The following is a 15,726-nucleotide window of genomic DNA, read 5'->3' as shown; positions in this document are numbered from 1 at the left end:
TTCTTAAAGTCAGATGAAACCATTTGTTTTCAAATTATTTTTGCTATGAAGCCTGTACATAGATTTTTAGTTAAAAATATTAATTTCTTAAGATAGAATAATAATGACAAATTACACAATTTGAATTTTTTATATTTTGAGTCTTAGTACTTTCATTCATTTATTTTAAAAGACAAATCTTACCTCGTCTGATTAATTCTTTTCCTTCATCAACCAAGTCTGATGTCATGTCATTATCTCCCATGAACTGCTGGAAACCAAGCAGATTCAAACAACGCGTTCCCAAACTAATAAAAGATTTTAAAAAAGACACGTATTATTTCTCACTGTAAATGTTTAGGTAAACTGTTCTTTAACACTGTTGCCCCAAAGAAGCCTACGTTTTGTTAGTTAGCATGGCAAGTTACGTAATTAAATTTGTCTTTTTTTTTTTTTAATGTTTATTCCTTTCTGAAAGAGAGAGAGACAGAGCACAAACAGGGGAGAGGCAGAGAGAGAGGGAGACACAGAATCCAAAGCAGGCTCCAGGCTCTGAGCTGTCAGCACAGTGCCCGACATGGGGCTTGAACCCATGAGCCACAAGATCATGATCTGAGCAAAAGTCAGACACTTAACTGATTGAGCCACCCAGGCGCCCCAACATCTGTCTTTCTTGAAGAAGGACTTATTTCTCCAAGGAGCTTATATACCCAGTATTCCACTGACAGGGTATGTACCATACCCAGATTCCTTACAAAAACAAATTAAATTGGGCCATTAGAATACCTTCAGAAATCATACAGGGATAAAAAAAAAAAAAAAAACAAAAACACAAAAAACAATGCAATCACTATAACACAAATACAATTCATTCTTTCCTTATATTAAAAAATTTTTTTTACCATTTATTCATTTTTTGAGACAGAGTGTGAGTGGGGAAGGGGCAGAGAGAGAGGGAGACAGAATCCAAAGCAGGCTCCAAGTTCCAAGCTGTCAGCACAGAGCCTGACGGCGGGGCTCGAACTCACGGACCGTGAGATCATGACCTGAGCCAAAGTTGGACGCTTAAACGAATGAGCCACCCAGGTGCCCCTCTTTTCTTATACTCAAACAACAATTTTAGTGTTGAAAATACGCACAATCTGTATCTCCAAGTGTAAAATATCCTGGTTTAGAACATCTTAATTATGCAAGTTGATATTCATGTTCATTTTTTTTAACCTGAGAGCTAATCAATTCTATTAAATAGCTTTTATTGTAAACTCAGAATTGATTACTATATCTTACCTGGGGGCTATTATTTTATCTTATTTGGTATTTACTTTAAACCTCATTGCTGTGCAGGACAAGAATACTCTGAAAATATGACACACAAGGAAAGAAGCAATGGATAGACAAGCAGGATTAATACTTAAGATCCCATTATACATCAGCCAATTTACAGATACTCTCTTATTTTCACTGTAATTCTAAGAGATAGATATCATTTTACAGATAAGGAAACAGAGGCCCACAGGGTTAAATACTTTGCTAATGATCACTGAATAAACTTTAGAGCTGGGATTTAAATCCAAGACAAAACAAAGACTAAGCTCTTTTTATTACCTTAGTTTTCAAACTTTTTTACTGATGTACTCCTACTGACAGAAGCCTGAACACACACATGGAGCAAGGAGGGAGAGAAAAAAAGGAGGGAATAAGCGTGTGTGTGCACACAGGTGCATGCACTGGGAGGAGAGGAAAACAGTGGAGCAGTTACACGAAAGTGAAGGTCTTCCATTTTATATTACCAATGTGTAACACTCTGATGAATTCATAATGCCTGCTTGCTTTAATATATAAAGAATGTTTTATATAACTTATCACTGAGCAAAATTGGGGTGTTGGGTAGATGGTCATGCTAATTCTGTGACTTTAATTTTTTTTTTAATGTTTTTATTTATTTTTGAGGCAGAGAGAGACAGAGCATGAGCAGGGGAGGGGAAGAGAGAGAGGGAGACACAGAATACGAAGCAGGCTCCAGGCTCGGAGCTGTCAGCACAGAGCCCAACATGGGGCTCGAACTCACTCACGGAGTGTGAGATCATGACCTGAGCTGAAGTTGGACGCTTAACTGACTGAGCCACCCAGGCGCCCTGCTAATTCTGTGACTTTAAATATTCCTTTACTATATTCATAGCCTTGTAGGAATATGACACCCTAGTATGAGAAGCCCCGAACTAGATCATGGTCTCTGAGAAGGTCATAGCTTTTCCTAAAGTATCAGGAAACAGCCTTATGTTCTCTAGGCAGTTAAGTCTGAATATGAACTCTGGACATGGCTGTGTTGTTAGTAATATGGAAATTAGACTAATTATGGCAGCATTCCAAAGAAAACAGAACTAGGAAGAAAGTTACCATTAAAACGTCAGTAAGGCATTGCTCCATACGTTTCTATAATAGAATATCTATTTTGAAAGGTAATTTGAAAATTCAAGAAATCTGCCCTTTTCCTAAAAGACAAATTGTGACTTTGAACTAAAATAAAAACTCAACTTGTTAAAAAATAAATAAAATAAAATAAAATAAAAAAAAATAATAAAAGACAAATTGCAAATCAAAGCTTATCCTAATTCTAAAACAATACCTTTAATGGATTATTTTCAATTTTAACAAATTTTCTTTTAGACATAATTCTTTATATTTAAGATTTTATAGTTGATAAACCATTAGTTATTCTACCCATCTATTACTTGATCCACCTAACAATCTAATAAGGTAGGAAGAGATGCTAATCTTGCCAACAAAACTACTAACGTGTGAAAACATAATTCACATATCACAAGCTCTTAATGTTTCATTAATAGTTTTATAAACTTAAAAAAAATTTTTAAATTCATTTTTATTTTTTTATTTTAGAGATAGAGTGTGAGTGGGGGAGTGGGGCAGAGGAAAAGAGAGAGAGAGAGAATCCTAAGCAGGCTCCACACAGTACAGAGCCCGACACAGAGCTCAATCCCATTGCCCTGGGATGATGACCTGAGCCAAGATCAAGAACAGGATGCTCAACTGACCGAGCCACGCAGATGGCCCAGTTTTATAAACTTTTAAAATGAATAAACATATAATCAAAACTAAGTTTTGGGGGCGCCTGGGTGGCTCAGTCGGTTAAGCGGCCGACTTCGGCTCAGGTCATGATCTCATGGTCCGTGAGTTCGAGCCCCGCGTCGGGCTCTGTGCTGACAGCTCAGAGCCTGGAGCCTGTTTCAGATTCTGTGTCTCCCTCTCTCTCTGACCCTCCCCCGTTCATGCTTTGTCTCTCTCTGTCTCAAAAATAAATAAACGTTAAAAAAAAAAAAAAAAAAAACAAGTTTTGGACATGCAAAGTACAGTGTCTTCCTTTACTAGGTCATTTTCACGGTATAAACAAAACTATTGTCTTTTTTACTTTACAGAAAAAAACTTGAAAATCAGACGTATTATTAGTTCATAATAGTTCATAAATAAAAGTTTTATTTGAAAATATAATCCTTTATTTTACCTATGAGAAGGCAAAATATAAATGTTTTTATTTTTTTTTAATTTTTATTTATTTTTGAAAGACAGAAAGAGAGAGAGAGAGAGAGGGACAGCACGAGCAGGGTAGGGGCAGAGAGAGAGGCAGACACAGAATCAAAGCAGGCTCTAGGCTCCGAGCTGTCAGCAGAGAGCGTGACGTGGGGCTCAAAGTCGTGAACCGTGAGATCATGACCTAAGATGAGGTCGGACGCTTAACGGACTGAGCCACACAGGCGCACCTGCATTAAACAGAATTTAAATAAAAGCTTGAAATAAAAAACAATACCATTTATATTCGTCCTAGTGAACGCAGTTTAAGTAAAGGCTCAGGTCATGATCTCATGGTTCAGGGTCTGAGGTCTGCATCAGGCTCTGTGCTAACAGCTCAAAGCCTGGAGCCTGTGGATTCTGTGTCTCCCTCGCTCCCTGCCCCTCCCCAGCTCATGCTCTGTCTCAATCTCTCTCTCAAAAATAAAGAAAAATGTTTTAAAAAATTAAAACATTTATATTTTGCCTTCTCATAGGTAAAATAAGAGATTATATTTTCAAATAAAACTGTTAATATGAACTGCTAATACGTCCGATTTTCAAGTTTCTTTTCTATAAGGTAAAAAAGACAATAGGTTTGTTTATGCTGTGAAAATGATGTAGTAAAGGAAGACACTATACAGAGACAGGGGAACAGGAGATCCGAAGCGGGCTCTGCACTGACAGGCTGACAGCAGACAGCCCAATGCGGGGCTCTAACTCACGGACTGTAAGATCATGACCTGAGCACAGACGTTCAACCGACTGAGCCACTCAGGCACCCCTATAAACGTTTTAAAACATCCAATAGAGAATTTATTTCAAACAATATTTGTTTATTTAACTTCTTAATGAGTACATATACATTATCTGTAATAACTAATGGTATGGGAAGTTTTTAAAAAAAATTTTTTTTTTTAACATTTATTTATTTTTGAGAAGAGAGAGACAGAGCATGAGCGAGGAAGGAGAGAGAAAGAGGGAGACACAGAATACGAAACAGGCTCCAGGCTGTGAGCTGTCAGCACAGAGCCTGCTGCGGGGCTCGAACTCACGGACCGCGAAGATCATGACCTGAGCTGAAGTTGGACGCTTAACCGACTGAGCCACCCAGGCGCCCCTAATGGTATTGGAAGTTTTAAATGAAAAGTGGTTGGATAAAACATTTTCATCAGAAAAGCGAAGTGATTAACATAAATTTTTTTTTTTTTTATGGTATTTTTGGCTTGTCACAGAGCACTTAAGCAGTCAGCAGAAGAGGGCAGACACAGTATAGGATGAGGGTACCTGACGTGGAAGTAGGGGAGACAGGGTGCTAGAAGCCAAGTAGATCTGTCTTTACCTCCTTGTGAGTCACACCCTTGCCAAGAATCAAGCATCTTTCTAATCCTATAAAAAAACATACCCTGTGTCCTTTCCTGCCCAACCTCACATGTATGTACTGCCTAATTACAGTTGCTCCTCACCTGATGCTTTGTGCTGGCTAAGGTCTGAGGCATCTAGAAACCTGGCGATGATTGTGGGGAAAGCCTTAAGACTCATTTTTTTTTTCAAGTTTATTTATTTATTTTGAGAGCGAGTACGTCTGAGAGCCAGGGAGAGACAGGGAGAGACAGAATCCCAAGCAGGCTCCACACTGTTCTGACCACGAGATCAGACTTGAGCTGAAATCAAGAGTCAGTTGTTTGACTGAGCTACCCAGGTGCCCCACCCTCAGATTCATTTATGTTACTGGATAAAAGATGGGCCTGGGGGGGTATTTTATGAGCTACACTGGCTGTCAGTGCTGAAGGCCAGAACTTAAAGAGTTAACATTCTATCCTATTATCTTGTAATCTAAAAACTTGTAAAAGAATAACTCTACTTCTCTTTTCTTAAAAATCCCTTCAGAGGGAGAACCTGACTTGATCATTTAAGCAAAGCATTTAAGCTATCCCTCGCTCTCCCAAAGCAAACAACAACCAAAACCTAACAACTGAATATTTAAAAAGGCTTTAAGGAGAAAGGATATCCAGATTGAATAAGAGTGAGAGGAAAAATAATTGATGTTAAGTTTCTTACCTAAAGTAAGTAGCAATGCAGAGAATAACCACCAACATAGGATAATATATGTAGAATCCATCTGCAATAAAGGATAAAACTTTCATGGAACCCATAATCTAAAGAGGCAAAAAAAAAAAGTAAGTTAAATTAGTACAATTCTGTATTTTTCATTCCTTTCCACCATTAAAAAAATTCACTCATCACCAGTCTTATTAACAAATTTGGACTTTTCAAAAAGTAGAAATAAAGCACTAAATGGACTGATTTTAAGTTCTCATCACAAAAAAAACTTGTAACGATGTGAGGTGATGGGTGTTAACTTTTTGTGGCAATCATTTCAAAATACCTACATGTATCGAATCATTCTTTTGTACACTTTACACTACAATGTTATATGTCACTTATATCGAATTTGCTTATTTATTAAGGTTTTCACATAAAGAAAATTAATATTTTATAAATATTACTAAAAATTATCATGTACATGAAGATTATAAATATGAAAGCTAATATTATAGATCAGGTCTATTGATATTGCTCATCTGGTCAACCTATGTGAACCAAAAAGCTTTTTTTTTTTTTTTTTTTTTACAATAAAAGAGAACAAAATCATTTTTACCCAGTCAGATACAACCTTTAAAATAAGTTCGATATTTTAAAAAATCCTAATAACACTACAGAACATTTCTGCTGGCATTAAAAGAAATTCCACAATAATACATCTTGTGGAGACAACAAATCTAAAAAAACTGTTTCCTGACCATACTTACAGATGTATAAGCAGTTGGCTGAGTATTCTGGTGAGAGATGGATGAATCCATATGGGTCAAACCCAAGAAATTAAGACATAAAGGAGGAGTCAAACGGCAAAATAACCTGCAATAAGCATATATAAACAGAATAAGAAAAAATACAGCAGCAAAGTACATTTTATTATGTTGTTATTTTCATCTATTTGTATTACATGTATCTTGAATTCTTAATGCAAACTGCCCTTATTTGAGAGACATTCTGAATATCCTATTAATCACATCTCCCTAAAACATCAGGGCAAAACTCCAGCCTCAGACTGCCTGCTTTGGTTGTGTCTGCCACTGTTTCATCCTAAGATTTGTGCAGTACCTGAAGAATTTTCGTACGTACTTTATTCAAATCTACCATCTGTGCAATCCATGTCCACATGACCAGGACAGCAATATCCTCGAGGGGAACTGTACTCAGCACATAAAGGAGCTGAAGTTGTATTGAAGTAGGTCACTCTGACAAGTTCAGGTACAAAGAACTGTTAGAGCTCAGTTTTGTCCAGATAAAAAGAGAACCTCACAGAACTACAGAGTTGGAGAACAGATGGGAAGGAAAATGAAGGGAGGGTGTGAATATAAAGAGGAAATATGGGGAGTTATTTTGTGATGATGGAACAGTTCTGTATCTTGATTGTGGTGGTGGTGATGTGAATCTACACACATACACACACACACGCACATGAATGAAGGATAAAAAGTGGTAAGAACTAAATAAGGTCTGTAACCTGATTCAGAGTAATATATCAACGTACAATTCCTGGTTTGGATATTGTACAATAGCTATATAAAATTTCTCCATTCGGGGAAGCTGGGTGAAGGTTAGTTAGTAGGACCCTTTGTACCGTATTTGCAACTTCCTGTGACTCTATAATTATTTGAGGGAAAAATGATTTAAAGAAAAAAGTCTTAAAGATGCTTCAGATATGGATTTCTCTGGGAACCTGCCTAAGTGCAGCCTATTTTATAAATACCTAATATGACCAACTTACCAACAGGGATAAACAATAGCACAACCTAGCTATTACTAGCAATACTCTCTTAGCAAAGGATATTCCTGTTCATTTTAAGTCCTTCCCAATGCAGTTTGATGCCACTGAATCACCGAACACTCTAGGTCTGACTTAGCCTCTAAACTCTCAAATGGTCCTAGTATTTACCAACCTATTTATTGAATCTCTAACTTGTAAGTCCAGGTTGTCTTTCTTTTCGTTCCTAACCTAGTAAACCTCTTGTATTATAACCTTAAACTTCAAGCAGGATTTAGCTAGCAGTCAGCAAACATCTAATGCTTAAACGTAATCAATGAGCTCACATAAATGCAGGTGTTAGTGGAATGCTCAGAAACAATAAGAAAGAAAAGGGACATCCATAGACTACATGCAGTGGGGTCACTCCCTTGTGTCTAAACACACTCCTACTTACATGCCACTGAAGAGAAGGCTGTAAGCATCAGTCTGATGATGTGAAGCCAAGTAATAATAGTTAAAGACACGAATCCTGAACACAGTAGAATAAACACAGATGCTCAGAAAGAAGATACTCAGGAAGCAAGCAATCTGAAAAACAAAAACAAACAAAATCAGTTTAAGACTAACAGACTTAAGACGAACGGACCTTGGCACGTTATACACTCTCACAAACATTATCCTTTATCTCCAGCTAACATTTATTGACATTCTAAAAATTTTAGAACACAGTTCAGGTTTTAAACACCTGTAACTGGTTTAAACACAGTAACAGGGTTTTTTTTAACCACCTAAGAAAATGAATTTATGAAAAAAATCTACGTCTTAACCAGTTCAATATCCTGTCCATAAGTTTCAAATCCACCTCCTGAAGTGAGCCCGTTCTCCCGTGCCCTTGGCTACCCTTCCCGTGAAGACTGTACATTATGCAGCTTCACTGGCATCAACAGGATCAAAGTATTCTCATAAAAGAATTCTGCACTATTTTGCACCTTGTCATCCCTCCTCAAACACAGTTTTTAGTTTTTATGGTCTGATAAATGGATGAAGCTCATTTTTGAAAGTCTGAATAACACTATGGGCAACTTCACTGCTTTCATTATTATTAGATTATATAAAGAAAAAACACAGTTGATGACTAGACTATGAACTGACATATGTTTATGGCAGATGTAAAATAAACTTACCTCTATATAAATATAATTGTATGTTTTCTCAGCCAGCTGTATGAAGACTGCGAAGAGGGATAAGACAGGTGTAGTGCTAAAGAATGTGCATTCTGACCACACAACAATCACAGAGAAGATGGACAAAACCACAGCAAGTATCCTATAAAACCACGGTCTCAAAAGACATTCCCAGTACCATTCTGAAAGATAAAAGAAAAAAATGATTAGGAAAAATCATAAAAGAGTAAGATATTTATATTGTTTCAAAATATCTCCATACAGGAATCCATAACTGCAAAGAAGAAAACAGTAATATCACAGTAGAGGAACCAGGCAGGTACCATGTTCACCAAAAAATCACCAATAACAGGATAAACTGACATCATGTGCCTCCTGCTATGAAGCACTAAGAACACAATGTCATTCCTGCAGCATTCCCACCAAAAATGCAAAACCTGCATCCAACATGAGAAAATACCAGACTCAAATCCAGGGACACCTAATAAAAGACTGGCCTATAGTCTCCAAAAACACCAATGTCAGAAGACACAAACAGAGACTGAGAAATTATTCCAGATGAATGAAAACTAGGGAGACTGGACACCTGAATATAATGCATGATCTGGGATTTTTTTTTTTTTACAAAGAATATTTTAGAACAATTCGCAAAATCTGAGTAAGGTGTACAGAAACAGCTCTGTATCAAAGTTCATTTCCTGATCTGGTCACTGTATTTGGTTAGTAAGAAAATGTCTTTATTTTTAGAAAACAGACACTGAAACATTTAGGAGCAAAGAGGCATCATGTCTGGAATTCAACTTTGAAAAGATTAAGGAAAAATACATATACAGAGAGAAAGATAAAGTAAATGAATCTGAGTGAAGTATATACAAAAATTCTTTATACTATTCTAACTTTTGGTTAAGTCTGACTTTTTTTTACAACAACAAAAAAAAAGATTGCTCACCGAATTGAAAAGGCTACGTTTTCACTTCATTCACTGAAGCGCTGAGCGAGCTCTGAGCTCAGACTCTAAATCTTTCAACCCTACTCTCAGCACAATTCCTGATGAATTCAATGTCCACACCAGTGATCCTTTTTTCAATATCCTAGGGTCTTTCACTTCCTTGACCTCCTTTCCTCCAGTGATCTCATCCTTCACTCCACCTCAACTACTCATTCTCAGTCATCCCTAAACCACTTACTGCCCTTCCTTCCTTATAATCTCATTAAAGCATCCCTGTTTCCAAGCAATACCTTCACCTAATATCCAATTCCACTGACTGACTCTATCTGGACCAACCATCCATTCATTGTACCACCTTTATATTGCCACTTAATACCCTGGGATCCTGCTGCTTCCTTTATCAGCTCAGATTCCATAGTCTTTGAGGATAATTATGCTCCAGCATCCCAATTTCTTTTCTCTCTTGCTTCCCTGTACTTGCTAAGCAAGACCACACCCTGGTTAGGATCCAACTCCCTGGCCACTCTGAGCCTGCACCCATGGAGCTGTACCCTTCAGGAGTGAGGCACACAACTTTGCTGACTGGTCTCATTCCAAATTCCTAATCACCAACTTCAGGTGGATCCTGAGCACTGCCTGGCTAGCCTCCTATAATTCAATCTTCTCCCATGCCTTCACTCCTAAGCAACTATTTTGCACCTTCTCTCTTCAGATCTTCTCTTCAGATCTCCAAAATCTCTTACCCTACGCTTTACTCTCAGCATTTCACCGAGAAACTGGCAGAAGGGAACCTCCCCAAGTTCCTGCCACTACCTCTTCTCACCTGCTTAGGTACACCCGTGCCTTACCTCCTAATCTAAGGGCAATCTCTACATTGTTCACTATTTCCCATTTCATCTCTGCTACTCATGAACATCACCCCAGCCATGCTCTTCGCTCATTACATTTCCTCTAAGATATTGTTCCCAAATTACATGCTATAATTTATCTTGACCTTGCCATTCTCCTTCAGCTACTACGTCTTTTCTCTACTCCATTTTATAAGGAAAACATTTTGAGAGTTTTGTATTCTCCTTGCCTCTAATTGCTCTCCTCCGGATTTCTTTTAAATTCAACTGGGCTTTTGTTTGTCTGTTTGTTTTTTACCTTTTTCTCTTTTCCACCCCCACTTCACTTCTCTGAAGTCAACCTATTGGGAAAGGTACTTTACACACACCTTTCCTCAAAACACCTCAGTATCCTGCTTTTCTTCCTTCCTCACTGGGTTCCTCTCTTAACCTGATGTCTACATTCTGATATCTTCTTTATACCTTTCTGTGTACATAGTCTACTTTCTCACTCCGTAAGGCCAGGAATTTTTGTCATTACACTTATTGATATATACCCAACACCCAACAACATACAGCATATATGTCTCAAGTATTTGTTGAATGAATGAAAACAAGTATTTCTTTCATTTAATTAGAAAAGATCTTTGTTGAAGTAGTTTTCTAACATATGTTATGGCCATTATGTCTTCATACTCAAGACCAAACACGACAAAAAGAATCAAATGAACATAATTGTTTATGTAAACAAATAAGCTAAATGGAAGCTTTAATACTGTGACACTTGGCATACTTTCATTAAGTTCTTCAAACTAAATTTGATAACATTGAGAGAGTATCATAAATAATCATTAAAGAGAATGAAATAATTCTGACTACTTATGTAGGTTTTATAAATAGACTAACAGATGTAAATAATCAAAGAGGACTTCTTAGGGGAATATTTTAGTAGTATGTCAAGACTAAAGAAGAGACCCAAGCTTGTGATATAAAACTGCTTAAAGTTCTAATTATTTTAAGTATATATTATGAATATATAATATACTTGATGTATTGCATATATTTTTGCATAGCATTTTGGTTATCTGTGAAGTAACAGTGGAAACTGACAGATTATATGTTGTATGACAAGTAAAACAGTTTTGGAGGGGGAAGTTTATCAGACACATAATATTACCACATGGTATATGTCAAATAATACAAATACAATTCAACTCTGCACTGGGGAAAATATATACTTTCTTTCTCTAGAAAAATTATCATCATTAAATTCTGAAATTTATGTAAAATGACATACCAACTGTAGGATTATAAAAATATTGGAGAAATTTATTTTCTGGCTCTGGTGACTGAAAGGTGTGAACAAACTGATGAGTAGCACTGGTTTCATTTTTTGCTACATCTTCGAGATAAAATGCTTGTTCCAAAAGAATCTGCCATTGTACTTGAGTTCGACGGTGTCTCTGAACTGAATAAATCACCTAAAAAAGAGAATTTGGGTATATCTGTCAATGTTCTGATCCATTTCTATACATCCCTCCAGAGAGCATGTTTTGATTGTCATAATAATGGGGAAGTGTTAATGGCACGTGGCATTTAGTGATTGGGGCCAAGAATGTTAATAGTCTAGGACATATTTAATAATTAGGCTCAGTGAGTAATTTTCCCTCCCCAAATGCCAACAGTACCCCTGTTGAGAAACACAAAGTTAAAACACCTCAAAGAATGATACAAGGATCAAAGAAAGCTTCAAATACACATTCACTCGAAAATCGCTTTTTGTGGGCAGCAATTATAAATCTAATTAAAATCATCAGTAAGTAAAAAAGCTATTATTAATAAAGTCACCTGTTTATGTAGTTTTACCAGACTTTTTTCACTTGGGTAGGTATTATGCTTTTCATCAAAATCTTCATAATCATCCATGTTCCTGCCCATTTTTTCCTGATACTCTGTAGGGCACTAAAAGGGAAAAGTAGATATTTTTAAATCTCATGTGCAAAAAAGTAAAATTATATTTTTATTTAAAAATTTGCCACTCTTGGGCATATCTAATTTTCTCAAAAACACCTTCTTCCTTTACTGGCATCTCTAGATATTTGGATTGTTAGTGGCTGACATTTCCTTGAAAATGTTCTAGAAGATGTATTAAGTGTCTTCTTACCTTGAGAGCTTACCTACATGAAGCAACTAGTATTTGAGAGGATTAGGCTATGCAGGCAACCTGACGGAACTGTCAATTATTTTCCTAGCTAAAAACAAAAAAGAATTGCAACAAACCCAAGACGTTGAATTTTTAAAAGGCGTTGTAGAGAAAAACAAACACGTAATTTGGAGCCATCTGCCCTATTATTTATTTATTACCTATCTGAATTTGGGCAAGTTACTTAACCTCCCTGAATAGGTCTCAAAAGGTAGCAATATAAAGAGAAAAAGTTAGAGAACTGACTCTCATTACCATCAACTTAGCCAAAGGGAACACTAGCTAATAATCAGTATAATAGATTTAAAATATAGAAAAAGAAATAGTTCAGTGGTTCTATGGTTGCAAAGACAACTATTGAGAAGTCCATTTTTAGAATAATCATTTTGGAAGTATATGAATACCCTAATTCAACACCAATGCATCAAAACCTTAATTTTATAGCTTCTTGTTAAATATCTGTGTTAAATATCTCATAGCGTCATTCATTTTACAATTTATTTCATATATCATGAAATGACATGGTAGAAGCAATTGAAAGAGATTATTAAGGCTCTAGTTTATTACGGGAGGTGCACCTTTAGTGACCACATTCAATGACACTTAGAAACTGTGAAGGTCCATCTCCATCACCGTGTCAGCAATCATTATCTATTACTTAACCTCTACATCCACATTTCAATGACAAATACTGCCAATAATTAAATGTCACACTTGTATTAACAAAAGAACAAATTCTAAGTATGGATTACTACTGATTTATGGTTAACATTTCCATGAAAATGGAAAGGAGATGGGAAGACCACAGTCACAGGCTGTTCTCACACTTTTCTGATGCTTTTATTATAATGTTACAGTCTACAAATTTATATTTCAAAAGAAAAAAGATGAGAATATGACAAATTACCTTTTTAAGTATCGTGTCAACGCATTTTCTCAATGGGTGGTTATACTTGATGCTTTCATTCACTTTACGAACCTCCTATAAAAAAAGTAAGAAGAATAAAAATATTTCCATTTCTATACATCATACATTTCAAATGAGACTGCCCTAGGTACTGTATGTGTTCTCATAAGTTTAATTTCAACCCAAGTTACTTGGCATATACATGAAGTTCTGTTCACCAAATAGAAGTTCTTAAGAACACAAGTAAAAATACAAAGTTATAGAATAGCAATATCTATACCCTCATGATTTTTACTATTTTTTAAGATTTACTCTCTTATCACTTGCCTCTTGGTACACAAAGGTGAATGAGCATTATAAAAAGGTCATGAAAGATCAGACAAACTTTGCAATGCTGTGTTCTTCCACCTTGCTCAGCAAGCTCAGTTATCTCATTATCTAAAGTACAGTGAAGAAACCAGAGGAAGAAGCAACAGGCAACAAGCATCACAAAGCACCGGCTCCTTTCCAATGAGAGAGTTCCCTACAGCAGTCACAACTACTGACTCATTCCACATTCGTTACAAAGAGCACACTGTATGCCAGCACTGTGTTAAGCATAAGGTCACCACGATCCATGCTGAAGGGTGTGCTAGGGAGACATGATGTTACAGGTCTTTAAAGATGACAGGCTGGTGATGAGCTAATTTAATAACCAATTTAGTGAGTATGAAAAGTATAAAGGGGTTAGGAAGAGTAATCTTTACAACCAGCAGATCCCAAAGAAGAACAATAATTTCTATACTAATGAAACTTTTAAAAAGTTGGAACCACTGCTCTAGGCAAAAGAAATGGCACATTCAAAGGCTGGGAGGCAAGAGAACTGACCAGGACAATAAAAAGAATATTCTGATTGGAGAGTAGAGAATGGCCCCAAGGAATACAAAACTAGAGGCAAGGAAACCACCTGGCATACAAAGTTATGAAAATATATTTATATCTTATATGACAAAAAAAATCATTTTCCCTAATATATATGTGCTATCACAAATCAAGAGAAAATTGGGAAGACACAAAAGCAATACAATTGGCCAATATATATCTGGAAAGATAGTCAAGCTCACTAAAAACAATTACAAATTTTAAAAATGAGAACAGTTTTTGGAACGTAATTTAGCAATAACCATCAAAACTTATAATATGCAGACTTTAGGAATAACCTGTACCAGTAGACACTGCTCCTGTCAGCAGCTCAGCTTATTGAGGAAAACAGGTATTATTCAAATAGAAATGGTATGGAAACTGCTGTGTAATCTAGTGTGAGAGGCTTTCTGATAAACTGATTGTTCAAGCTGAGATAAAAGCTTGAGTAGGAGTAAGGTCAGCAAACCAAAGGAAGGGGCGAGAATACTCCAAACAGCAGAACAGCCAGTACAAAGTCCTCCACGCAGAAGTGTATAAGGAGTTTCAAGGAACTGAAAGTAGTACATGTGATCGCAGGGAAAAGGACAGTCAGCGGCTGGCTGAGCGGCACTTGATCGGGCTAAAGAAAAGCAAAGCACTCCAGAAGGCCTTTATAACGGTTTGTTTGAGGTCAACAAGTGACCTAAATATAGCAGGGACAAGAGAAGACTTGGGTTTTTTTAAAAGATGCTTGAATCATCATTACAATTTTCTATTCCTAAACTGCCTTAAAGATTTGTTGACTTGTTAGCACAACTTTGAATATGAACCATACTGATTATATGTTATATGTAAAATATTGTATTCCTCCTTTAAATTCTTCAGCCATGTGACACAAAAATATGTACTGAAACAAGTTAACTACTGATATTTGCTATATCTGTTATAAATCTAAGGCTCCTTCAAAAGTTTGTAACTTTTGGGGCACCAGGGTGGCTCAGTTAAGCATCCAACTCTTGACTTTGGCTTAGGTCATGATCTCACGGTTTTGAGATCGAGCCCTGTGCGAGATTCTTTCTCTCCCTCTCCCTCTGCCCCTCCCTTGCTTGCACGTGTGTGCTCTCTCTCTAAAATAAAATAACATAAAATAAAAAAATTAAATTAAATTAAATTAAATTAAATTAAATTAAATTAAATTAAAAATAAAATAACAAAGATGGCATCAATGCCAGTCCTAGTTTTCCACATCCTATTCCTCAGTAGAGAGTTCCTACTTAACAAACAACAACAAAATCTATCCTTCTTCAGTCATTGACGATTCCTCCTAGCAAAATCCAGATCTTGCATAATTAACTGGATTTATATTTCTTGAAGGAATATTGAATAACTGGTAAAATCCATATTCCTCAAATCTGAA

The 15,726-nt window shown here is 36.4% G+C and overlaps 1 protein-coding gene across 10 annotated transcripts in view; it reads right to left on the bottom strand.

Annotated features, from left to right (window-relative positions):
- Positions 1-15,726, bottom strand: part of LMBRD2 (LMBR1 domain containing 2) — a 45,691-nt gene that overhangs the window by 9,701 nt on the left and 20,264 nt on the right. For all 10 annotated transcript variants that reach the window (XM_042952007.1, XM_042952014.1, XM_042951993.1 and 7 more), the window contains exons 7-14: positions 13,428-13,502; positions 12,166-12,279; positions 11,615-11,798; positions 8,542-8,723; positions 7,812-7,945; positions 6,357-6,462; positions 5,605-5,702; positions 184-287 (exon numbers count right to left, since the gene is read on the bottom strand). In XM_042952007.1, the coding sequence (XP_042807941.1) occupies positions 184-287; positions 5,605-5,702; positions 6,357-6,462; positions 7,812-7,945; positions 8,542-8,723; positions 11,615-11,798; positions 12,166-12,279; positions 13,428-13,502 (997 nt within the window). The remainder of the gene's footprint in view (positions 1-183; positions 288-5,604; positions 5,703-6,356; positions 6,463-7,811; positions 7,946-8,541; positions 8,724-11,614; positions 11,799-12,165; positions 12,280-13,427; positions 13,503-15,726) is intronic.

The sequence above is a fragment of the Panthera leo genome, chromosome A1 (assembly GCF_018350215.1).
Source record: "Panthera leo isolate Ple1 chromosome A1, P.leo_Ple1_pat1.1, whole genome shotgun sequence".
Lineage (NCBI taxonomy): Eukaryota > Metazoa > Chordata > Mammalia > Carnivora > Felidae > Panthera > Panthera leo.
This window is presented reverse-complemented; position numbering and strand designations above follow the sequence as displayed.